This window comes from Calypte anna, chromosome 2, assembly GCF_003957555.1.
Source record: "Calypte anna isolate BGI_N300 chromosome 2, bCalAnn1_v1.p, whole genome shotgun sequence".
NCBI lineage: Eukaryota > Metazoa > Chordata > Aves > Apodiformes > Trochilidae > Calypte > Calypte anna.
In genome coordinates, this window is record NC_044245.1 from 125,885,743 (window position 1) to 125,912,151 (window position 26,409).

The 26,409-nt window shown below is 39.0% G+C and overlaps 1 protein-coding gene across 1 annotated transcript; it reads left to right on the top strand.

The window, feature by feature from the left end:
• The first annotated feature begins 1,066 nt into the window (after window positions 1-1,066).
• LOC103529311 (Y+L amino acid transporter 2) lies at window positions 1,067-20,041 on the top strand. Its single transcript, XM_008494732.2, has 11 exons — window positions 1,067-1,191; window positions 3,678-3,751; window positions 7,133-7,650; window positions 10,563-10,688; window positions 13,231-13,375; window positions 14,321-14,444; window positions 15,191-15,294; window positions 15,630-15,726; window positions 17,084-17,233; window positions 18,920-19,103; window positions 19,709-20,041. Exons 3-11 carry the CDS (start codon window positions 7,149-7,151, stop codon window positions 19,798-19,800), a joined length of 1,524 nt encoding a protein of 507 aa, XP_008492954.2. The 5' UTR covers window positions 1,067-1,191; window positions 3,678-3,751; window positions 7,133-7,148; the 3' UTR covers window positions 19,801-20,041.
• The last annotated feature ends 6,368 nt before the right edge of the window (window positions 20,042-26,409 follow it).

Consider the following 26,409-nt stretch of genomic DNA (forward strand, 5'->3'; position numbering starts at 1 on the left):
TAGGAACAGACAAATAGTAATACAGGAAGCAATAAAGAGGAAAAAGTTGAGTTTTGCATTCCACAATACAGGTTTTACAGAATTAAAGAACTGAAGTTGGGGAATATATGAACAATATAAAGGGTACCCTCCATCTCTGAAAGGGGGAAAATTATGACAGTCTCTCTCAGTTGTAACATAAAACCTAAAACCTCTTTTGTGCCTCTAAATCTGAAGCAGGACACAAATTTCAGAGTGGAAGTAATTAGGTGTTCTTGAAAATATGCAGTCTGGATTTCAGGCTGCAGTTTGTTAACTTTGCCCTGACAGAAGAAAAAAGATTTTAAGATGACAGAGACCCTGATTAAAGAATCTCCTGCTCAGCCTCTACTCTTTCAGCAGAGAACATCCCTGCAAAACAATTTGGTTGCCAAAATGTCTCTTGCTATGTTATAATGTGTGTAACCACTGGCTTGCAGGCAGCTGACATTGTGCAGTCTTTTCAGGCAGACTAAGGGAGCTCTCAGGGATAAATAACTGTCCTTCATAGATAAAAATAAATCAGCTTGGAGGCTGTTTATTCAAAATGCTTGCTTCATGCCATACATGTACCTGAATCCTGTTTTAAAAAAGCACAGCCATTTCTGTGTAAACATTAACTGTAGACCTGTCTCTGTCTAACAAGGAAAACATGTTTTTACAAGACGTTACTTTAAAAGGAGGATAGAGGAGGAGCACTGACTTGCAATAGAAAGATTTGCATTGTTTTTATTGTTCCTTTGGGTCACTGTGGGTTACAGTAGGGAATGTGCAACACGATTCAACTCTCCTGTTTGTTTTCTAGTTGGATTATTGAGGCCATTTGAATTCAATTATTTCACTTTCCTGTGTGGATTAGAACCCAATTCTGATGAAGTCCTATTATCTGGTGCCTCAGCTCAGTCCAGTGACTTAAGACTCTTGACCTGCTGGATCAGCTCCTACCCTTTGACATGGTACAAATTTTTCCCTTATTATTGGCCCTGTTCCTGGAAAACAAAAATCCCAGGTTAGTGTTCTGCATTCATTAACTTCTTGTTCTGCCCAGAAGACTTTGTTTTCTGGATGATTACTTGTCTCAGCAGATACTGTGCTGTGTACCATACTGGCTTTCCAAAAGTACTTTGTAAGCAGCAACATAATTGTTTCAGAAGTCAAAGCTGAATATATTGGGTAAGTAATTTTTCTTTGCTTATTTTTTACCTGTGATTTTTTTAAAAAGCTTGTTTAATAAAGTAAGATCTTAACACTAGATCAGCCTGTTCTGCATATTATGCATCATGTCATAAATTATTAGAAAAGCCACAGAGTTATAATTCTCTGGTTAGGAAAAACAATTGAGTTGATAAATATTTAATAATGAGTAGATTAAATAAGAAAAAAAATTTAAAAGTAAACAGAAAAAAAAAAACCTAGGTTGATCAAAATTATGTCTATGATTTTCAGTCATCTATGATTCTTTGCTAGTCTCCCCCGTCTGAAAATCTTTGTCTTTTGGTGAGTTATGCCATAAGAATAAGCACTTCTTTGTGTTCTGTGTTACTAAAAGCTCTCACTGTGGCTTTCTAAGTTAACAAGAAGGAATTAGACTGAATTTTTTTCACGTTAACTTCTTGGTTTCACTGACACGTGGATGAAGGTTGTTTCATTTTTACCAACGTTCCTTTTGTCTTACTTGTATCCCAAGTTTCTAAGTTTCTCTGTTCTGAAGAAATAGAGACCAGCTGATATTTGCCTGCTTTTGCCTGCTAATGACTTTTGTTGAAATTTGGACAAATCACATTCCAGGAGAGTCTAGGATCTTCTTTCCTGAAAGCTCTCATTGGTTTTGGTATTCATGCTACTTTAATAAAAATAGAGGCTATAGGCAAAGCTAAACAAAAAGAGAGAAAGAAGCTATTCATATTAGTGTTAACTTACCCATCCTGATGAAACAGATGTGTGCTTGGTTAGAGCAGCAGCCAAAGAGTCACTGTTCAATTGCAGTAGTCTTTCTGCTCAAGGAAGCACTTACATCACCTACCCTCTGGTAAGCTGCTGTCTTCCTTTTTTAATACCTTTCTTAGTTTTGGACGACAGTATATTCTCTCTCAAATGTCCTCTGTGATTTACTTTGGGGTGGGAAGCCCCTCCTATGGCAAAACTAGCCTCTGACCACAGGAATGTGATTAGGGCATGTGAATCATTAATTCACTGAGGATTTTTATAAACAAAATTTAAAGACAAAAAGGAAATTTGGTCATTTCCAACTGGGTGGGTTATGTCATCTTCAGATGAAATCAAAGTGGATGTTGTTGTTTTTATTATTACTGCTAATAGCATTTCATGCTGTTCCTTTGTAATGCATAATCTTGTTTTGTTTGCTTGATCTCACACTGGAAAATGTTCAACAGTATAATCTGCCAGGTATACTCCCTTTAAGACCTGCTCATGCTTATCAACAGTGTTTTGAAGATTAATCCATTCGGTTTGGTCCCGTGGAAACTGCTGTCTCATCTGGTTTCATGTTCCAATAAAAAAAATACTAAGGAGAGAATTAGATGCCCAATATATTCCATCAGCTTTGATGGGAGGTGACTTTCTAAATATGCTCAGTTTCCAAGGGAATCTGCTGAAGTGAACAATATTTGATCTCTCTGAGAGATCCTCTGGTTTATTTACTGATATTTCTTGATTTAAGAGCTGAGAATTTAAAAATGTCCTAATAAACAGAGACGGCTTGGTCCCTCTGGGGACCTGTGGAGCAGATCACTGTCACACTTCCATAAGCCCTGACCAAGCCTTGCTCAATCTTTTGGCAAAGGTTGATTACCTCCTCAAGTAGGTGGCAATCACTCATGAGCTGTAAATACCTGAAGATGGGAAGTGTCAGAGGAAATCTTGCCCTACCAAACCAGTCCTGCACTAGTTTATGGATAAACTGATTTCAGTTTGAGTTTTCAACTACTATCAAGCTGTCCTTCTTCCTTCACTTTTCTGTATATCTGGCACTAGCTTGACTTAAAAATGAGCTACTGAGAATTACCTGTATGGTATAATTGTTTTCCATAACTTTTCAGGTGTCTGTCTACAGGATCTTTTCTGTTGCTTTTTCTGCACACAGCTGGGGTATAAACAAGACTTCAAAGGATTTAGGGCTGTTATGTCTGCCTGTGCTCTCAGAGGAAAATTTTCCCACATTTGTTGAGGGAGCCTGTTATGAACACAGGGTTCTGAAGTTCTGCAGTAGAGATCACTTGCTGACAGAAAGCACAGGAGAGTGTTTTCAGCTGTTTCATAGAGCCTGCTACAGGCATGTTGGTGCCTGTCTGAATCTCTGATTTTCAGAGAGCAGTGGCTCTTTCTGCTTATCTCAGTCTATGACAACCAAGAGAGCTTCCTTCATGTCAGGAAGCTTCCAAGTATTACTTTTCAGACTTCATACACAAGAGCTACTAAAATAACTTTACTTGTATTTTTGATGCCTTAAAGTTTTAGTATTGCAGTAGGATTAACCTTTGAACACTAAGTCATGCTAAAGCATAATGAATGCTAGTATGCAAAGAATGTCCTTTTATAAATTATATATATAATATAAATTATTAAATCTTTCCATACCCAGGAAGCCTCTCTGAATTCCTCTCTGCTAGAGGGCTGATTTGTTGCCTATTTTAATACAGGATTTTCCAACTGAAAATGGCCACCTCCCTGTAAGGACTCAACTTCTTACAGCTCTGACAGTTGACCCCAGCGTGTAAGTGCTTCCAGACCTTAGTACTGGGTGTCACTTGGATTATCTCCACCCTCAAAATGTGACCCAGAGGGAGGACTGGCAGAGAACAGTCACGCTTGAACAGCTGGGCTCCTTTGCTTAAGCCTTTTGGCATGCCAGTTCAAGACAGTCTTGGTCCCAGAAAGGGAGGATGGACTGATGAGGATAAAGTGCCAGTGGTAACAGGAGGTCAGGGCTATGGGCTGGGTTCAGTAGGAACAAAACAGCAGAAGCTGCAAAGGAGGGAGTTAGACCATGGCAACATAAATTGGGCTTATCCTCAAATTATTTTCATTGCTGCTTGAATTTTTACAGCAGTAGATTCTTTATTTATTAGATGAAAATCTCCTCTCCTTTTGGAATTATGCAGGAAGATCTGTACAGGAAACTTCTTCTATATGCTGCTGATTTTCTGAATAGCATGAAGACTTCATTAGGAACTACCGTGAATCCTTCCTCAGTAAAAACTTATTTATTTAAAGAAGATGTAGTCTTGAATAAAGAAATCAATAACAACTTCAACATTGTGACTCCACTGAATTAAACCAGTGCTCTGTTAAAGCCAGTGGGAATATTGGTTTTGGCTTGGGGAGAGACCAGGCCAACAGGAGAGGCAGAAGCTGTTCAAAAACTTTTGTTCTCTAATTCCTGTTTCTTGCAGATTTTCAGCTGCAGCAAATTCTGGTAACTTAACTTCCACAGCTTGGCTGTGGAAACTCAATCTTTTATCCTTTGATTCTCAGGCTGTACCTAGCTATAGACGTGATTCAGGGTCTGGTTAAAAGTTTTGCTGATGTGACATCTCTCAAAGTACAGAAGTTTGTACTGTTTCTTCTGTTACTTTCAAAGTGGTTTTGTCTATAGTCATTTAGTTATGAAAGAAGTATTTCCCTACACTGCTCTGGTTACACATTTTTAGAGATCTGAAATAATCTTTTGTTTGTACAAGGGAGAAGAAAAATACGTAGAAAACATTGTGTTACTTAAGGAAATAATTTAATCTTCATCCTCATGCTCTCATGAAATCTATAGGTTGTAAAAGTTCTACTAGGCTTAGGTAGCATTGCCAGTTCAAATGCTCAAATTCCCTTTAGCTACTGGGTAATCTGGACTAGACATCAAAATTCAGGTTTGACAGCCTGTGTACAAGTTACCTGTACTAATGAAACTGGAAAACTAGTAATTGGTATTACACAAGAAAATACACATTGCAATTGGTAGTAAGCCTACCAATTGCATTGTGTACTCTACAGGAAAATAACCTTATCTCCTTTATCAATGCAACTTCATTTCAGGAAACCTGATCACCATGTTTTTCATGTCTACTTGCAAAGCTTTACATACACATCACCTCAGTAACAGTTGCATTTTAAATTGGTATTCTCTTTAAGCAGTAACACTTAAGCATTTGTGCATTTTGGCTCAAAGCTCTGAATAAACCACATTTTAAAATTATTAAGAAAAAAAAAAAAGTTAAAATCCCACATCAGGCTCAAGAAGCACAAGGGAATTTTTAAACTTCAGCTTTGCTGTCAAAGTAGTAATAATACAGAGTTGTGCCCAAATTTCTGTTCTGATTTGGCTCTCCAGACAACTGCAATCACAGGAGGTTTTTGCCAACATTTCACATAGCCATCAAGAGCAGAAACAGAGCCAGGAGGTTCTGGAAGTATTAGCTCTGATTTAAGTGGGGAGGGATAGGTAATGTTCCCCCCCCCTCCTTTCTTTCACACAATCAGAAAAATCGTGTTAGTGGTAGAAAAAGGAATGTTAGCAGGAATTTTAAGGAAGATGCATGGCTGATTTCATGACTGAAATTTCTCTCTTAAATCAAGGAGACAAAGTGAGAAGAGGAGTCTCCTCTGGGTGAAGAAGAGGTGAGCAGAAATTGGGAAACTCAGCAGTGATTCTTGAACACCTATGGCAAGAATTAATATTTAACTTTAGCCCTCTGTTCCCACAGTGTTTCTGTGGTTAGAGGAAGTGCCACTGGGATGAGAAAAGCATTTAATCTTTAAAGTGATTTTGACATCTTTTAATCTTTAATCCTCATCAGGCCTTGTTAGTTATCTGATCAATTAGGAAACTGAGTTTCACCAGAAGAAAATGGAAAAGAGCACGTGCAATTATAAATTATTCAGGGCTGCTAAAACAGGTATATTTTTCAAAGGAAACCTTTCAGGAAGTTTTGGGAGGGCAGGTTGTTTCTTTTAAATTGTCTGTTGACCCACATTTTAACAACATAAATCTGTGATCACAAGTTTTTGGCCATGTCACATGGAAGAGCTTTGTTCAACTCAGAGAACTTGACTCATAGGATTTTGAGGAAGTTTTCTTTGGAAGTGTTTTAGAATGTGTGTGGAGGAGGAGGGGAAGGAAGGAAAAATAACTTTCTTTTGAGGCAGCCACCCAGAAAAAGTCATTGTTCTGAGTAAGCATCATTATGAGTCAGCAGGACCAAAGAATCGGGAGAGTTTCTGCCGTCTCAGCTCTTACAGTTTGCTTCCCCAGCTCTTACATTTCCCTTCTCCATCCCTGGAGACCTCAGCCTCCAAGGGGTGTGATTTGTGTACTAGGCTGATTTATAGATGCAGCTAACAAGGGAGGTAATTTTCCCCAGCTCCCAGAGTACTTGGATCCTGCCCTGTGAGCACTGATTGGAGTGGGAGGCTTTTACAGTTGTATTTTGTTGGACTCCCATAAACAAAAGCATTCCAGGAACAGGGTGTTCAAAACTCAGTCCCTATGTATGCTAGTGGCTTCTCCCCAGAAGTCAAGTGAGGCTAATAACTAAACAAGCTGCATTATTCACTGCAGCAGGAATCTCACCTCTAAAACCAGCTAAAGCTCTTTTCATTATCCTCTCATTAACATTAACCTCCTGAGGCTGGAGTTCTTTAGTATCTTTTTCTCTTGTGTTCCTCAGCAGATAATTTTCAGATGGATGTGATTTGGTGAAACAGATAATAATGAAGTAAAATTCTTCCTGGGAGCAAAACGTGAGGCACTCCAGCTGTATTGGAAAATGTTCCCATGTACAGTGTCTCTTCTTTCCTAAGATAACTTCAATAAGCTAATGTAGAATTACAATTCAAGATAAATAATAAAAGTGAGCTTAGAGTTTATGAAAGTTTCAGAATCTATAACCAATGACACTGGTCTCACATTTATCCATTAGAAGGGTAGAAGAGGGAAAGTAATAAATTGTTATTCAGTAGTAAGCAGTTCCTGGACAGGAAGATAAAAACAATTATTAAAAAAAAAAATGCTTTTTGTACCACATGGGTTGGATGCTAATTATCTCATGTGTGTCTCTGATCCCATGTATGTTACAAAATCTGTTCTTTTCTCTTTTTTTTTCAGGTGATGATAGTTGAGGATGCCACGCCCCTGGAGAATATGCTGCAATAAAAAATCCAAAAGCAAGAATGGAAAAGCTGAAACGGACCTTACAGAAGGCACAAGAGAAAAAATGCAGATGAAAAAAGAAATCACGTTACTAAATGGAGTTTCTTTAATTGTTGGGAACATGATTGGCTCTGGGATATTTGTATCACCCAAAGGTGTTTTAGTGTGCAGTGCTTCCTATGGACTCTCTTTAGTCATCTGGGCACTTGGTGGGATGTTTTCACTGTTTGGAGCTTTGTGTTATGCTGAACTGGGAACATCCATCATTAAATCTGGAGGCAGTTACGCTTATATTCTTGAAGCATTTGGTGGCTTTGTGGCCTTCATCAGACTGTGGTCTTCCTTGCTAATTATTGAACCATCAAACCAGGCAGTCATAGCAATCACGTTTGCTAACTACATCGTTCAGCCAATCTTTCCTCATTGTCAGCCACCGTATGATGCGGTGAGGTTGATTGCAGCTGCTTGTGTTTGTAAGTAAAGTTATGATTCCTAGAAGTTCAGAGCTATAACTGTAGGTACCCAAAGGATTTATCTAAATCTCTATTCCTTCACCTTCTGTGAAAATAATTATTTCATCTCTAAAACATCTTAAGAACTAATAATCTTTTGTCCAGATGGATCATACTTGGATCTAAGATCATTAGAGGGGAGAGATTAAAGATCCATATCATCAATCGAATTCGCAGCCCTCATTTGGGCGATGTCCCCTCCCCCCTCTTACTTGCAAATTACAAAAAAAATGAACAAATATCTTAACATTCATATGGAATTAAAGATATTCTCTCTAATACAAGTTTTATCTCTGGAAAAATCATGGCATGTAATCAGGCAGAGTTGACTTTTTACTGACTTTATGCCTCTGGGGACCAGAGAGCTAAGTATTACAAATCTATCCTCCAGTAGACAAGCTGTATTCTGGATTTGTCAAGATGGAGTATGTGTACCTTTCAGACTGTGCTACCACACATTTTTTTAAAAATTGCTTATATTGTACAACCCAACAGAAGCTTCCAAAAGAACATGTAATTTTAACTTAAGAAAATACCATGTATACTGACAGTTCTGAGAAGATGTTTTCTCTGTAGCCTTGACTCTTGCCACCATGGTGCAGAGGAACTTCATTTCTGAAAAAGGCTGCATGGTGGAACTTGAGCTGTCTAAAAGTCAACTAACCCTATTCCAAAAGACTTGGCCAGCTGAAATTTTCTACTTGCATAAGAAACCAATTGTTGACTAAGTCAAAAATGCTTTTCCTAGGTGTTCTAGGTGCACCTCATGAAATCCTAACACTTAAGAGAAGCAGTCTTCAAATCCTAATGTTTCTTTAATTCCTCATTTTCCTAGTTCCTCTTGCTGTCCTCTTCCTGTGAATGAGTTGTGTGCTGTAGCACCTCTGATTTTTGAGCTGATGCCCCAGGTGTGCATGGTGGCTGCTGCTTTTTTAGATATTAGAGTAATTTCCTCAGCACTGACTGGGCGTAACAGCCTGAGTAACAGCCCACCTGGCAGGGGAAATTAAGAGGGCATTTATATTTGCTGTGATAGGCACAGCAGCAGTGTCAGATTGAAAAATCTCTTCATAGCTTGAAAATTTTTGATAAGGTTTAGGATCATGGATTTAATTGGCACTTCACCAGTGTAGCGAAGAGAACTTATGTAAACATGTATATATTTACTAGAATTTACTGGGAATGCCATGGCAAGATCTCATTGTCTTGAATTTAATTACACTCTGCAGCACATGGTATATGTTACGTGTCTTATCACATATGGTAAACGTGTCCTTTTCATTATTTCAAATACCACTTTTTAGTATTGCAAATGACTCCTAAATGTTCAGTTTTAAAAACTTCAGTCAACACTTCTTTATGATTTTCAAGACCTAGACCTTTAATTCTAATAGTTAGTGATAAATACTGTACTTTTAAGAAGTATATGGCTAAGTTCTACTTTTTTTTCAGCTATAGAGCATAAAATCTTATTTGAGTGTATATACCACATTTCCTAGAGAAAGGTTTACAGACGACAATACTTACAGACAGGTTTTAAATTATATTCAAATCTGATACTGGTCTTGAACAAAACTCTGCCCCCATTACCAAACATTGGTATATTAGTAGGAAATAGCAGGGACAAATTAGATCCCATTTTTGTAAATATGTCTATTAATACCTTGACAGGTGAGAGGACACTGTCAAATATGCAGAGTTGCTCATGATAATGGAGGTGATTCCTGTGGGTATCTATGGTTGGATGCTAATTTCCTTGCCATATAGAAAGGCTTCTAAATGGTTTTCATTTCAACATTACAAACCCCTTTTTCTTCCTTTCAAAACCAAAGTGCAGGTTATAGGCAGGGCAAAGATGCAGAAAGGAAAGACCAGTAAGATTCCTAGAGAAGAAATCACCCATTCTGATCCATGGGTACCCTGAGAGAGTACTCTGGGCCACCCAGGCAGCATTTGTCCTGCTATCTCCTCCAGCACCTGGGCTTCATGCCTGCTGCCAGTGCGTACACCTTCATCTAAGCCTTTCCTCATCTACCGCTCTTTTGAACTGCAGAGCTGCAAGGGAGATAAGATGCCTTTGATTCTGTGTGGGGAGGGAGATAAGATGCCTTTGATGCTGTGTGGGTAGGGTGCTGCTACAGCCAGAGGAGGTGGGGAGCTGTCTTAGCCCCTGGCTGGACCTGCCACCAGCCTTCTGCTCCAAAACTGAATGCAAAGAATATGGCAGAAGGAGGAAAGGAGAACTGAATGATCCCACACACTCTCTGCAACTGGTATTTTTATTAGATGTGGTCATAATTTAGGCTCTCTACATAAGTCCTTCTGTAACCTTCAGGCTTGGGGTCAAAGCGTGAATGGAGCAGCTCCTGACCCTTGGGCACAGAGTCACAGCATGCTGGCCTGGCTCAGTTCAGTATCTTGTCAACAGCATCTCATTTCTGGTGCAGAAGCTGTCCTGACTCTGTATGTAGACTAGAGCTTAAATCAGCAGGGAGAAATTCAGGAAGAAGATCAGCACAAAAAAATATTTAGAGAAATCTCACCTTTTGCATCTGAGGAACTCTGCTGACTTTAATAAAATTTAGATTATTCAAAAGGAGCAGGAGCTAGTGCTAAAATTCAAAATCTGATGTATTTTATATTAGCTACTGTCAAGAAAATAGCATCTTCACCAAAAAAAAAAAAAAAATACTGGGTAACTGTTAAATCAGGTCTTTAATTTCTTTTAATAAACTAGGTGCTCCTGATATGGTGAAATTTAATTCTGCTTTATTTCTTAAAAGAGGGGTTGTATTTCTAAGGATGTATTTGAAATGTGCTTTTATGTGATAGAAACTATCTGTGCTCCTCTCATGCAGTCTTTTTCTCTACAGGTTCCTTAACATTTATTAATTGTGTTAATGTGAAGTGGGGAACCCGTGTACAAGATGTTTTCACATATGCTAAAGTTATGGCGCTTATCTTGGTGATAGCTGTTGGCCTGTACAAAGTTGGTAAAGGTAAGAATATTTTTCCTTTACTTAAATTCTTGCTGTGTATGAGTTTCAAAATCTCAGATCAGACTTCTAAGGAAGATCAGACTTCTCAGGGCTTACATGTGAAATGTTATTTATTCTGGAAAAAACTGTCTGCCATAGGAAGATCAGAGGAACTTTATGGCTTGTTAAACTACAGATGTTTCATTATTCTTCTATGCTTAGTGTGGCAAACCCAACACAGAATGAGTTCTGCCTTTTTCAGGCTGAAGAGCAGACAGCAGCTGAATTGGCATCAGTTTAGTGCTATTTTAAAGTCAGCCTTAGTGTATCTGACTCATGTTTGCTTAAGGCTGACATTGCTACTTCTCCTATGACAGGAGAGCAGAACAGAAATCACCAGACATGTCCTTCATAGTGCCTGGTGAGGGGAGAGGACTGGGGAGGAATACCCCCTTTCTTTCCATGGTGAGGGAGGGCCTTGTTCCTAGAAACAAAGGAGGAGATTAAGTGTGCAGTCCTGTGAATCACTGTGGTGCTGTAAGACATCATAGGACAGATGAGCCACCTCGTGTCAGCAGTAACTGGACTGAACTGAATACACTGAAAAGGTGGAGACTGGTTTATTCTGGTGCTACCTCTGATCTTTGCATATGACACAAATTTGATTTTATTAATCTGGGTATCTGGTATGCTGAAGTCTCTTCCACCTCTAGCTCTGTTGTTTTGTTTCTAAGGTTTCTTCATTTTCCTTTCCTATGAAAGTCCTAAATAGCCATTATATCTCCATTCAATTAAAATAAAGATGTTTTCCCTCTTTGGTTTAAAGATTGTCTTTTTCTCCTGCTGAAGCTAGCTTATAAAACCTCATCTGCATGCTTTCTTCTCCATGTTTGCTGCTCTTCTTTTCTTGGCTGCAGTTGCATCAGCTCTTATGCTGTAAAGCTACACCAGACCTTGAGATCTTTTTTGTTTAACCATTACCCGTGCATGTCAGTTCATTGAAGTCTGAAGAAACCTGAACAAACAAACCTAGTCCTAAGAGTAGGGCAAAATGTAGAGGAAAAAGCATTTTCTAAGGGCCACAGTTACACAAAGGACTGGTTTCCCTCATAAAGCTGCAGTTTCAGAAAGCTGCATGCCAGTGGTGTCACCCTGTAGAGCTTTGCCCTGTCCCCACAGTCACAAATGGACCCGTGGCTCCTTCAGAACTCCCAGCCCACTCACTTCCAGGCAGCTGCTACGATGTACTTTGGCCCAGGGGCCATTCCCTCTGCTCCTGCATCCAGTCAGCCCATGCCAGGTCCTCTTTGGGGTCAGGGAGGGTACAGGTGAAGAGGAAACATTATTGACAGTAAAGTTCTCATCTCTGCTTTATTAAGCAGAACCAGGCATGCAGTTACAGAAGGATGGAGGAATGATGTAGACTTCTGGAGGAAGCTGTGATCAGGTCAATGCACTCTTCTAAACTCAGCAGCTGTGTCAGTGACAACAGCCAGAATGTTTTAGCTCTGCTGTGTTCCTTCTGATGGACTTAGATAGGCCTCTTTTTTCAAAACACTGCAAATTATTTATCTGCCTTTAGTTTTAAAAGCTAGTCTTGCTCCTTTTGGATTTTGTTTTTGGGTTTTTTGGGGTTTTGTTCCTTCCCACCATTTTCACCTTCCTCAGTTCAGTCTCCTGGTAGTTATTGCTCTTCAAAGACTGAATTGCTTTTGTGGTATCCATAAACTCCTTAGCTTAACCACAGGGTGAAGTTGTTTCATTTATAACATAGACCTTCCTTTTTTCCCTAACAGAGATTTCAGCATGTTTCTATCCTCCTTAACACTTAAACTCACTTCCAGTTATATTAGATGGTTGACTTCCATTCTGCAAACTCACTAAGGCCTTTCTTCCCCTTTTTCAGAATCACAGTGGAGGCTCATGCAGTTTCATTAACATTTCACCTCTTATGCAGCATTCTGCACATCATCATCTCAACAGGTTGAGCTAAGGTACAGGAAAATTTGGAAATGGGAGATTTTTCAAGTCTCTTCATTTTAATGTCCTAATTTTTAGTGAGGCTGAGCATCCAACTGGGCATGTTGCCTCAGAATGTTGCCTCAGGAGTTCCCCCTCCTGTAACCACTAATTTTTCTGGTGAAAACAAAAGTACAGATATGAGGAAGAAATAATAGACAGATCCGGGAACTGAAACTGGGTTTCCAAGTGCCTCTGCCTGGCTGACAGGGCATAGCATGACCTCAGTACAGCTTTTTCCTTCAGTAGGTTAGATGGAGATGCAAGGAGGTGAGGATGCTGTGAATTCTAGAAGAATTACACAAGTCATATCCATATAACAAACATGGGAAAACATCTTCTTCTGTCTCCCTGTACAAGTGCAGCTGTCTGAGTGTCTCACTGGAACCTTCCTCTTTGTCATGTGAAAATGGAAGCTGCGCACTTTTAGAAAAAAGTGATGAAACCTGGATGCTTTAGGATTTTATGTCCTTTTGGTTAGCTGAGACTTTGGGTTTAATGTCCTTGAAATGTGACAGGCAACTGGTACCTGCTGTTTGTACAGGAGAAACAGAAAACCTGAGAGCTTCATTCGAGGGCTCAGCAACAAGCCCAGGAATGATTGCCCTGGCTCTCTACTCCGCACTCTTCTCCTACTCGGGGTGGGACACACTCAACTACGTCACCGAGGAAATGCAGAACCCCCAGAGGTAAATGGCTGCTTTTCCTCTGAATTGCTGAAGTGCCCTGGTAAAACAGATAACAGCAGGACAAGCCCCTCTGTATTTGTTTTTATGATTGGGAACTACTTTACTATTTTCTCTGCAATGAAATTCTTATTTTTCCATAGTAGTAAGTGTGCAAATTCGTCCTGGTTACTGTCATCTCTCGACAATTGTATCACACTAATAAATCACTTTCTCTGCCTATATGTATTTTAGACCTCCCACTTTAGGCCAGAATTTTTATAGGAGGAGAATTAATCCCAGCTGAAAGCAGGGAAAAACAGAGCTCCATCTAGCTCTCTAAATTTCCCTGTTTCTTTTCAGTCAGATAGAACAGTTATTTTCCACCAGTAGAGTGAGACTGTTTTATTTTATGACTGTTCTATTTTCAGCATTACTGTTTATGGAAAAAAATAGCCCATTTTGCTAAATATGAAATGTTAAGTAAAAAATAAAATCCTCCATAGGAGCACTGGATATATCCTCTCCTCCCCTCTGTAGTGAGACATGCCCTGGGGGAGTGGTCTGCCTCATCTACTCAGACTGAATCCACCTCCTCTTGGAACATGAGCCTATGAGTCAGGGAAAAAAAACTCTGATCAGGAAAACACCCAAATGTGCACTTAAATCCCATTGCTTAAGTGTTCTCTAAAATTGCTTCATAGGAAAGATGATTTATAAAATTTACAGGTATAAATGAATGTTTTTTTTTCTCTAAAACGTGTGTCAAATCACAGCCAACTAAGCTGCCTATGGAATTGTCTTACACAGGTCTGCAGAGTACTTTATAACCCTGTGATTACAAAATGACAGATGACAAAAAGTGGTGGTGGAGGCATCCATTCAGAAATGTTTGAATTTGGATCAATAAAAGATTAAATATATCTTAATCAAAGGACATGAAATAGTTTTGCCATTTTCCTTTTGCAGGAATCTACCTCTTTCTATTGCAATTTCAATGCCTGTTGTGACTATTATTTACTTGCTGACTAATGTAGCATACTACGTAGTGTTGGACATGTCAGATCTCCTCACAAGTGATGCTGTGGCTGTGGTAAGTTGCATAAAATAATGAAATTAGAAGTTGATGTATGAATGACACTGCAGAAGAGTCTTGGGTAGCATACATCTTGGCAAAACAATAGATATGTTTTCATGCTGAAGTTTGTTGCTTTGTTTTACAGCTTATTTTCATGTAAGAGTACCAGTATATTAGAAAATGTATATTAAAAAATGCATGTAAAGAATATATCAAATAAATCTGCTCTTGTAAAATCCTCTTATGTGCTACTAAAACTACTTGATTGTAGAATGATGGTTTTGCCAGGCCAGACAGAAAAAGAGCTATGGAAACTCTGAGTGGTTTTGCTATCATTCTAATGTACAGTATGTGATGTTCAATGCTGCAGGATCACACCAATATTGTCAACACAAAAATGTGCAGTGAAATGCTTTTTAAAACACTACCAATATTTTATATAAAAGTACAATTATAACTCTTAGATTACTGCAGATAGGATTTTTCAGAACACAATAAAGCCAATACATCATCTTCTCTTCACTGACCTATTCTATGATTCTATGACTTGATCTAGGCTTAGATTCTTTTTTAAAAGTTATTCTTTTAACATATCTGCCATTTTTATTTGGATACTGATCAGTTTTTCCAAATTCTAACTGCCCAAGTCATTATCAGGTGTCATAAGAAAGGGTGGGCTCTCACCCTATGTTTTGTCTAGTCTGTTTTCATGAAAGGCTTAATTTGATGGGCTTCACTATAATTTTCTTTTTCTGTTGCAGACATTTGGCAGCGAAACCCTTGGTTATGGAAAGTGGATAATTCCTATAGCAGTGGCCATGTCTTGCTATAGTGGCTTAAACTCATCAATAATTGCAGCATCCAGGTATGAAATATAAGATTTATTTTAAATAATTGAAACGGAATAATTTCTTAGCATTCTGTGCTCCTTACTGACTGTGTTAGAAAAGCAACACAGGTGATTTTGGCCATGTCAAGTTGTTCATGTATGCATGAAAGGATTGTTATGACCTGACGTGTCTTCTCATGGTCAGAACCAACCAATAAACTAAAACCACTTGAAAAAAGGAGAAGCATTTACAGTGGAATAATAAAAGAAATAATGCTGCCTTTGTCAGAAGGCAACAAGCTGTTCCGTGGCTCAATGTCTGGTTAAGTTTTCTTACTCTTTTTTTTTTTTTTTTTTTTTTTTTTCCCCAGGCTTTTTTATGTTGGAGCCAGAGAAGGACACCTTCCAGACAGTCTGAGCTTGATTCATGTGAGGTGCTTCACACCAGTCCCTGCTCTCCTCTTCAATGTAAGTGACAAAATGACAGCCCAGCCCCATGCTTGCCAGGGCAGACAGGGATTTGGCTCACCTCCACTCTCACAATCCCTCCAGGGTTTCTTCTGGGCTGGAGACATCTTCCTCAAAAGCCACCATTTCTAAAACTCATTGAGGAGGGTGCTGCTGGTGGCTACTGGTAGAAAGAGAATGGCTTGATTCACATCCCTATGCTCCTGAACAATATTAGGGAGGATAAGTATGGCATTACTTAAAGAATGGCCAAGTATGTAACAGTATAGACAGGAGTTAAGTCTTTATGTGAGTTTTCACAGTATAACTGGAGGAGAATACAGCAGGAACATCTCACAGACTTTGCCACAGGCTGATTTGCTATTTAGAACAGGAACGACAAAGCACTTAAAATGTAATTTCTACTATTGAGTGCCCATAGTCATACTGAGTTTTTCCTGGTGTCACTATATAAATAAATGTTGTTACACAAGACCCAATAAGCTATGGAATTACTGCAAATGGTTTTAATAAATAATCCCTAAATATAGCAATTAAAATAAGGGGAAGGATATGCACAAACAGAAAAGGTGGAATCATTCAAAAGCATTTCACTGCTTTCTATTTCAAAATTAATTTTATATGGATTCTTCCATTGCCCTGTGTTACATATTTATTCATAATGATATTTATCACCAAATAATTTACTAGAAGTTATAATCTCGCTATAATCCCTTTCCTTACAGGGATTCTGTTCACACCAGTAAGGAGAGCCATACTCCATTAATACACCACCAGAGTGGATTTCAGAGTGAATTTTTATTCCTACTCACCTGTTAAAACAGGCAGTAAATTCCTAGTATTTTACCTTTTTCCACAAAGGCAACACAGCATGTCTGCATACCACAGAATGTGCTTTAATGGTCTCAGTGTATGATTGGACTGTGAGAGCCTCCAACAGTGAAACTAAATTAAAAGTTTGCTTTCCAGCTGCAGCCAGAGCAGCAGAGAAAGCCACTGCCTACAGAAAGCTTCTCAGCAGCCTTCTCCATAACACAGCAAAGTCTGGGTGTCTTCACCTGCTCTTCTTAGGAGAGTTTCCTGCTGATGCTGGAACATAACTTCACAAACCCAAAGCCTCTTCAACCAAATGGGTTGGTCTCATTGCTGTATTTAAAAAAGAGATACCAGTGTGTTTCACACAGCATATTTGCAGGTTTCTCAGAGTTTTAGGCACATCTTTCTTGCAATGACCTGATCTCCTAAGTCCAGATAAATATGTTGTAAACAGGATGTTTTATGACTTTACTACCTCTTATAATATTTTATAAGACGTCTTTATTTCCACATTAAAATGTCTTTGGTTTTTTGTCTCTAGGGCTTCATGACATTGGTTTATCTCCTTGTGGAAGATGTTTTCCTACTCATTAATTACTACTGCTTCAACTACTGGCTCTTTGTTGGTCTGTCTATTGCAGGACTGATATATTTGAGATATACTCAGCCACACAGACCACGGCCTGTTAAAGTAAGTAAGAAAGAGAGGAAAAAAGCCCCAAAATAACAGGTCATGCACATGGATGACTTAATACCTTAATACCACAGCCTTAACATTACTAGTTATATTGTAGACTATTTATCAGCCATAGAAATATTTTCAACATACAAGATAAGAAATGAAGGAGCAAAACCCATTTGAGTTTTCCAAAAGAACTGTTCTAGTACTTTTTTTGTGAGATTGAAATTATATTTGCCATTTCTTTTTCCTTTCATTCAACCTTATAACTATCTTTATTTCAAAATAAATAAGGAATAAATACATGCCCATCCTGGAACTACCCCCATAGTAATGGTAGCAGTGGTCATAGACAGTAAAATAGAAGCTTATTGACTAATTACAGAAGAGCATCTGGCTATCAGTTAAAAGAGGGAGAATGCACAGAAACAAAGTGCACCTAAAACTTGTTTCCAGTTTTAATTCAGTGACTGTCCAAGGAAGCAGGGACACAAACCTCCAGCTTCCCCCAGGCACAAAAAACCCACACACTGGCCCCATCTTCCCTGAGGTTGATTGTCTCCAGGACCTGTATTTCAGCTCTGCAGTGATGCAGTAAAAATTATGAGAAATCCAAATTAACACCCTATCTAAATATTTCTCACTCACTCTTCCTAACTTCCTGCACCATTTTTACCAATACACTTTATTTCCCATTTAAATGCAAAACCCTGATTATAAAAAAGCATGCTTCAAACAAAGGAGTGAACTATCCTAAGGACCTACAGCTGGAGAAACTTCTAGAGTAGATGAAGTTTTCCTGAAGCATGTTCAAACGTCATTTCCAAACCCTCCCACAAAATATGTGGAGGATAAAGATTATATCTTGTTTTACTGGCAGTTTTGCTATTGACTCTGCTAAGGCAAGGATTACAGTCAGATTATAGATAATGATTGTTTAATTCCTATCAGCATTTGCCATCTTAGTCAACATCACAACTCTGCATACACTTTTTCCTTTTCTGAAATGTAACAGTTTGTTTTAATCAACTTAAATTTTAATCTTTATAAGAAAAAAAAATACAAGTAAGCCCTGAGGACTTTTAGCTAGTACTCAAATGTCAGCTCCTGTTCTCCTGAAAAGGCTTATTACTACAGCCAGTGAAAAATAAATCCATAAAGAGGTTATTGCATCTTTTCTTATTAGTGACACATTTAAGTGCACAGGCAAAATGGTTATGTTTATATATATATATATGTATGTATATGTATATATATCCATCCATTAGATCTGTAGCATCAACACAGTAACTGAAAGTCTAAGCTGAGTTAGTTTCCAATCAAATTTAAAATTAAAAATTTGCAAGTGAAATTACAGGGAAAACTACCCATTCTTTCTCAGTTTCATAGTACTGCTTTCAGAAATTGATCTCTTGCTATTGTGGAAAGAAACTGAGCTTGTGCAGATCTGTAAACAACAAAAAAAAAATGCTCAGGTGTTCAGACGTGTACCAGATAAGAGGCTCTGACAGCATACACAGAAACTAGACAATTGTACTGACTGTAGGCACTCAAAAGAATCAATACATAGCAGTCATATAGTAAATAGTTATATTTTTATTATTGACTTGTCTAATTTTAATCTGCAAAGTCTTGACAATAGAATATTTACTGCATCTTTTAATAAATGCTGGAATTATTTTTTTTTTGTCTCCACAGCTTAGCCTCTTCTTCCCTATGGTATACTGTTTATGCTCCCTTTTCCTGGTCATAGTTCCTCTCTACAGTGACACAATCAATTCCCTTATTGGTATTGGTATTGCCCTGTCAGGCATTCCTGCCTATTATTTGGGGGTCTATATGCCATTTGAAAAGCGACCTAAGCATCTGCAGTGGCTCTCTGGTAAGCATCATCATCTAGTCCTAGTTAGTGTGCCAAAATCTTGAATGCTTGGTCAGAAGGCATAAAGAATAACTTAGAATGCTTTTTCCTTATGAAGTTTCACTAGGCTTTGTACTGCAAATGAGGTCATTTGCATTGTTACATGACCCTAAAAATAAAACCATGCACACCTGTACAGAACAGTCCGGTATGTGGACATGTGTGGTCATCTAATATGCTTAAGATGTTGGCTCAATAAAAGTCATGTGGGATTGTGAAGGCTAAATGCACATAAAGATAAATAAATATGTGCATAAATGCACATAAGGCATAAAGAGCAGGACAACATTGTTTCACTTTCTGCCCAAATTGTGGAACATTTTTGGTCAGTTTAAAGTCAACTATCGATCTTCAGTTCAATTAAAATGTTGATGAAAGTCTAATTAAACAAGACTTTCTGTTTAATGATTGAGCTCCTTTTGCCTTTAGCTATTTAGAACATGTGCTTAATCCAAGTGATTTAAGTGTTCTGTAATTTTCCTAGTATCTGTGTAGTGCTTTTAAATTCTCGATATCTATATATGTTTGTCTTACTTTGTCTTACATATTTTTGCTATGTGTTACAGCTACAACAACAAAATATGTTCAGATGCTCTTTTACTGTTCTCTGTCAGACCTGGACATAGACATGGAACCTACAGCAGCTAAGAGCAAATAGAGTTGCCTTGACATTGAGAGTTGCACCTTGACATTTTCTATCTGGAGCAATTTTTATCATCTGAAGTTCTCCATCAGGTGTTCAGTTATACCAAAGCACTAATCACTGAACTATGCTGATAGTACTATGTACTATCAGTTTGATGTCTGTTAATTTGTGTTTGTTTTATAAACCACTCTGTTTTACAGATACTTTTTAAAAACAACAACTCTGCTAATAGTGAGTTATCATGTAACATTATAAAGCACTGTATGAACGAACATTTATTACTAAATAAGTGCTAAGTATTAGATGAATTGTAAAATTGTAATAACAAGTATCAGGTCTTGTCACAAAGATAAATATAACAAAAGACAGACCAGACACTTGCAAGACTGAAAACCTGAGTCAGGAAGTAGAAGCCACAGTGTACTTCTAAATATATAACTAAATTCTTAGCCAAAGTAAAAATTAGATAATTCAAACTGGTAAGCATTCTTTGAATCAATGTGATTTTAGTGGTAAACTGTTCTAATGCATAATTCTCAGCATATGTATTGTACCAAAATGAGAAAACCAAGGTTTCCGGTCACTTTAATTCTATTAGAAATTCTCATTTGACTATAGCCCACATTCACTAACATGTTGCAGAAAAGGTATTTTCAGTAAACAAATTATATCTGAAGTGCTTTTGTTTTACAGCAGAACAACCTACCATGGAGCACAGTAAGGGACTGAGTCATGTTCTAGCTGGAGTTTATTGAGGGAAAACACTTCACCTCTCCATATTTTCCATTGCTTGCCTAGAAGTATCAAAAGTGGGACCCTATAAATCATACAAACTTTTTCCACATTGGAACTTCTTGAAGGAATTCACAAGGAGTCAGGGAAAACTATTGATGTTTACAAATTCCATTGGGTCCCTACCCACCCCTTCGTGCCTCACCAAGTTCCTGCTGGCAAGGTAACCTGCAGGTCTCCTCCTTAGCATGCAGAGAGCCTTCAGCACTCACTGCCAGGTCTTCATGTCCACACATCTTGTCACTTGCACAATACCCAGGGCAGATGCATTCACTGGACAAGTGCACTCACCAGTGGGTGCCATGAAAGGAAAGGGCAGCTAAAATCTAGGATTCTTCTCTTGAACATTTAAGTTTTAGAGCGTGGCACATGGGAATGTGCTACTAGTCCTAATTCAGTCTCCTGAAATGGAAGATAATAACTGTCATTAAAAAAAAAAGTTATCAGTCTTGCAGCCTAGATCATAAAAACAGCTTCTCCAGCTCTAATATGCTTTGTTTATATGCAGTACCTTTAGTTATCCTTGTTTGCAAGTCATACTTCCTTTCTGTAATTATCTTTGAATATAGCACACATGGTTTCTAATTTGAGTTTCATCATTCCTATTCAATTAACACCAATTAGGGTATTTTAGTCTTATTCAAGTCCCTGTAGCTTCTAGCATAATTGTCTTTTATTGATGTCTGCTTAGAGAAAGAGCAATGGAATAAGGAAGAAGGCAATCGTTGCTACTTGAACATCTCTTCATTCCCTCCCCACATTGTTCAGGACATTTGCAGGACTGAAATTTCCTGCATCTCCAATGCACTGTTGAGTGACAGAGCTCCTCTGAAACCTTCTATTCACATTTCAATGCCATCTGCTGTGGCAGTTCCTTTCAGAGGGCTTTACTTTTGATAAAAAGTATGAACATGAAGGCAAACATGAAGATAATTGAAATGCACATTTCTTTCTTTTTTGGAAGCCACAGCTTTGGAGTACTAAACTTAACCATCTCAATCATAAAACACAAAGAGGAAAGAAGACCTAGAGTGGAATTGAGTTCACGCAGCTCAGAGCATCCCCACATACTCTTCACACACACAACCCACGCCTCTGTTGCAGTACAGCACCAGTTTGGATCCTGCTTTAGTACTGTACAGAAACATTGTGGGTTTGTCCCATCTCTTAAAGCACTATTTAACAACAGAGCCACAGGTCCCAGACTGTATCAGGGCACAGAGAGACTACAAACCCTACAAGCAGGTACCAGAATAAACATGGCAGCTTTTGCTCCAGGAGTTCAGTTTTATGTTTGGTGCTGAGCTGTGTGGCACACCAAGGCAGCATTCCACCATCCTCTGCAGTTTTTCCTTGCAGGACCAAAGTTCCTAAGTGATTTGAGGCACCTGAGGTGACCTCTTGAGTGGTAAAAGGTAACAGGCACTACAGGTAGTGTAACAAGGGCTATGGACTAAGACAATTTCCACAGAGAATTCTGAGCTGAGAAACTTATTTCTTTGTCTGGTTTGGGGTTTTTTTGGTGTTTTGGTAAAGCTATTTTTACATGAATCTGCTAACTTTCTGGGCATGACACAAAAGCCTTCATTTTCTTTCTGGGCAGAAAGAAAGTAGTAGTCAGGTGCATGGTTATAGATGTGGATCATGTTACTGGACATCATGATATAGCCAGGCTGTTATGGACTTCAGAATCTAGGAAATCTTGATGTGTTTGTTGATTTTTCACTCCTTAAAAGTAATGTATGTAAACTATTGTCAAAGTTCTAAAGCAAGTCATAGATGTTGAAGTATTTAAATAAATAAACATATGATCCTTGGCAAATACTGTAGTTATCTGGTTTTAAAGCATAAAAATAGAAATTTACCCTGCCTTATGGCTCACAGGTTTTCTGAAGAGAACAATGAGACTCTTACTCATTTATGTTTTCTGTAGCGTGACATGATAGGCATTTATGGAAGGAAAATTTTCTGGTTACTTCAAGTGTGACTTTTTCCCGCTGTGTTTATGAGCAATTCTTTACACAAAGACTTTCTTGTGATAAAAGTAAACACAGTTTTTTACATTATTCATAGATGCTCAGTTATGCAAATAATAAACAAGTCAATTTTTTAAAGATGGTCTTGGCATCAAGATAAGTATCTTGTAGTTTCATAACAAAATATAAAGAGTAGGTGTTTTCACATCTCTGCAGTGGAAGGGACTGTGGTCTGGATAATGCTGGAAGCCTTTGGAAGACACAGCCCAGGAAATCACAGAATCACAGAATGCCAGGGGTTGGAAGGGACCTCAGGAAATCATCGAGTCCAACTCCCCTGCCAGAGCAGGTTCACCTAGAGTAGGTGTCAGGATGGTGTCCAGGTGAGTTTTGAATGTCTACAGAGACCTCAGCACCTCTCTGGGCAGCCTGCTCCAGTGCTCTGCCACCCTCAAAGAAGTTCCTCCTCACATTTAGATGGAACTTCTATGTTCAAGTTTGTGCCCATTACCTCTTACCCTGGTGCAGCACATAACGGGAGCCTGGCAGGCTTCAGGAGCAAGAAACCCTGGAGAACAACCCACCTGCAGAGCTCAGAAAGGATCTTTCAAAAGCTGGGGCAATACAGTACTTGGGAATAGAATCATAGAATTGGCTGGGTTGGAAGGGACCTCAGAGATCAAGTCCAACCCTTGATCCACTACCGCTGCAGTTACCAGACTATGCACTGAGTGCCACATCCAGTCTCTTTTTAAATATCTCCAGGGATGGAGATTCCACTACTGCCCTGGGCAGCCCATGCCAATGCCTGATCACCCTCTCAGTAAAGAAATTCTAATAGTACTAGCTCTTCATTAGGAGTCAAGAAAATACAGGATTATTGTAGTTTTTTTGAAGAACCACATATTTTTGGATAACAACAGACGACATAAATGCATTTCTGTGCCAGCAAACAAAACCAGAAGTTGTTGATAGGGGAAAGCCTCATTATCAGACCCAGAAAGTGCAAAAGATCCCTGGGCTCTGCATGAGCCTGGAGAGCCATAAGGACTGTTGGATGCTGTAGGGGTGAGGAAATCTCTTTGTATTAGGCAGGACAAGAATGCTGAAGCACAGAACAAGCTGATGGATTCATGACCTGACAGTGGGCCATGTCACAGCTGTTACAAGACAGAAGTGCCTTACACACATGTGTGACTTGAAACTGAAGACACTTCCTAAAGATCTTTTCTTGAAATTACCTTCATTGTGTAACAGGAACTTCAGAAGCATTGTTGCACAACCTGTGAATCTGGAGCACTCTGTCAAGTCCCTGTTCCCTAGTAGATAAGCTAGCAAGTTTTGCAAATCTTACCAGTTTTTGGTTTTGGCAGGATTCAGTTTTGACTTATAGGGAGTAGCAGACAAGCAACTATGTGAAGTGCTATAATTTTGCAAGTGTCTCAAATGCTTTAAAAAAAAATTAAAAAAAAGTGAATGAGGAAAATAAAATACCTACATAGAATGCCACATGATAATTCTTTGTCTGACACATCAGTCAGTGCTCTTCTAACAGGAGCAATATATGAGATTTGTTCACGCTACAATTCAGTAAAAAACACAGTAGATATTAGTAGGTGTTTAAAAAGCTGGTCACCCAAACTGTGCTATATGTCAGGCAATGGATCTGAGTACACTTCAGGAAACAAACAGAGCAAAGACTGACTCAGCAATATATTTACTTAGTGCTTGGAAATGTTCATTTCACACAGTCAAAACCAACTGTGAGTCACACCTGCTGTAGGGAGAACAAAGAGAATCTAAATAGAAAAAAAATTCTTGAGGATGTTTGAAAACATTCTACCTATAAAAAGAAAGTGCTCAGATTTATCAGTGGAATAAACCCTTCCTCTAGAGAGGATGTGCAGGGAGTCGTTTAGAAATAGAAAAAAAATATGATAATGACCATAAGTTAAAGACAAGCTGCTGAACAAGATGCCTGGCCTATTTACATGTGCTTCTACAAAAGAATTTCAGAACCTGGTTGCAATAACCTAGAGTGTGCTGGGATCAAAATATCCTCATTAGTCTGACATTAACCTTATTTCCCAGTAGCTTCGCTCTCGCCCTTCCCACGCCATCAGGTCAAGAAAGCTGCAAATGAAATTCACTTTTTCTCTTGGTATTTTAGGAGTTTGGCCTCGTCAGGCCCAGCGTGTGTGTAGCCATGGAAGCAGAATTTCAAGTTATCCATGGAGTTAGGTTTGAGGCCGCAAGAGGGAGAACTTTGCTGCTCTCAGGAATCTGAGCCCCTTGTTCTGGGAACTTGCACAGCTCCTGGCAAGGAAGGGATGAGCCCCAGAGAAGTGGGAGCTGCAAATTCTGAAAAGTTCTGCTGCAAATTCAAATGAAGAGAAGGTTAAGTTTCAGACATGCCTCTTCACTTCCAGGATTGCCTTCGTGTCGCCATTTTTTTCCTGGTTCCTACATAGAACAGCATATGAGTACCTAATTCAGAAGGATGAGTCTAAATATTTGAATATCAAAATGATATTAAAAATTAATATCATTTTCAGCACTTCCACATTAAGCATAAATAATAAAGGAGCTAATAATAGCTAATAGATAAGCTAGATATTTTATGGTAAAAAATTATCTAAGTTATAGAAATAATTTAGAAAAACATTGTTCTGTTTGAATGAGCAGTTCTCTATGCTCAAACTGTCCTTTTTTCTTCTTCATCTTTTTCTCAGGTAAAACTTGCAAAATCTCCAAGTCTCTCTGTTATTTGGTAGTGAAGAGCTTTTTATAGCTCTTTGGAAATTCCAGTGCTGAGGTGTACTGGGTTTGTCTGGAAAGGTTTAGGTAGCAAGGGAGGTGTGGGGGACTACAGGGTGGGGCTTTTATGAGAAACTGTTAGAAGAATACCCCATATCCAACAGAACCAGTGCCAACCCGCTCAAAGGCCAAGGACAGTGATGATGGTATCACCATATAAAAGAAGAGGGGGGGAAAGTTGCTTTGAAAACAGTAACTGCAGCTGGAGAGGAGTGGGAATAGGTGAGAGGAACAACTCAGCAGACACCTGGATCAGTGAAGAAAAAGGGGAAGGAGGTGCTGCAGGCACTGGAGCAGAAATTCCCCTGCAGCCCATGGTGAAGAGCATCATGAGGCAGGTTTTCCCCCTGCAGCCCATGGATACTCCATGGGGAGTACCTATCCACCTGCAGCCTGTGAAGGACCCCATGCTGGAGCACGTGGATGTCTAAAGGAGGCTGTGACCCCAGAGGAAGCCTGAGGCAGCACAGGCTCTTGATGGGACCTGTGGACCCATGGAGAGAGGAGCTTACACTGGAGCAGGTTTGCTGGCAGGACTTGTGACCCCATGGAGGATTCATGCTGGATCAGTCTGTTCCTGAAGAGCTGCACTGCATGGAATGGACTCATGCTGGAGCAGAAAAGAGGGTGAGGAGTCCTCCACCTGAGGACTGACCACTACCACCATTTCTGTTTCCCCCTGTGCAGGAAAACAGGGAAAGAGGTAGAAGAATTGGGAGTAAAGTTGAGTCTGGGAAGAAGGGGGTGGTGATGTAAAGTGTTTTAAGATTTGGTTTTATTTCTCATTACCTTACTCTAATTTGATTGTTAATAAATTCAAATTTTACCAAGTACAGTCTATTTCTCCCATGATATTAATTTGTGAGTGTCCTTATCGTGACCCATAAGCCTTTTGTTATACTTTCTCTTCTCTGTTCATCTGAGAAGGGGAGCAATAAAGAGGCTTTGGTGGGCACCTGGCATCCAGCCAGAGTCAAACCACCACACATAGGTCAGATCATTAGCCTGTTGACCTCCTGCTAATAAGATGTCAGTC

Bases quoted from the DNA above. Each gene is read 5' to 3' on its own strand.
- LOC103529311 (XM_008494732.2), top strand. From the start codon at position 7,149: ATGCCACGCCCCTGGAGAATATGCTGCAATAAAAAATCCAAAAGCAAG. The intron at 7,651-10,562 runs GTAAGTAAAGTT...TTTTCTCTACAG, and splicing joins GATTGCAGCTGCTTGTGTTT to GTTCCTTAACATTTATTAAT. The intron at 14,445-15,190 runs GTAAGTTGCATA...TTTCTGTTGCAG, and splicing joins CAAGTGATGCTGTGGCTGTG to ACATTTGGCAGCGAAACCCT.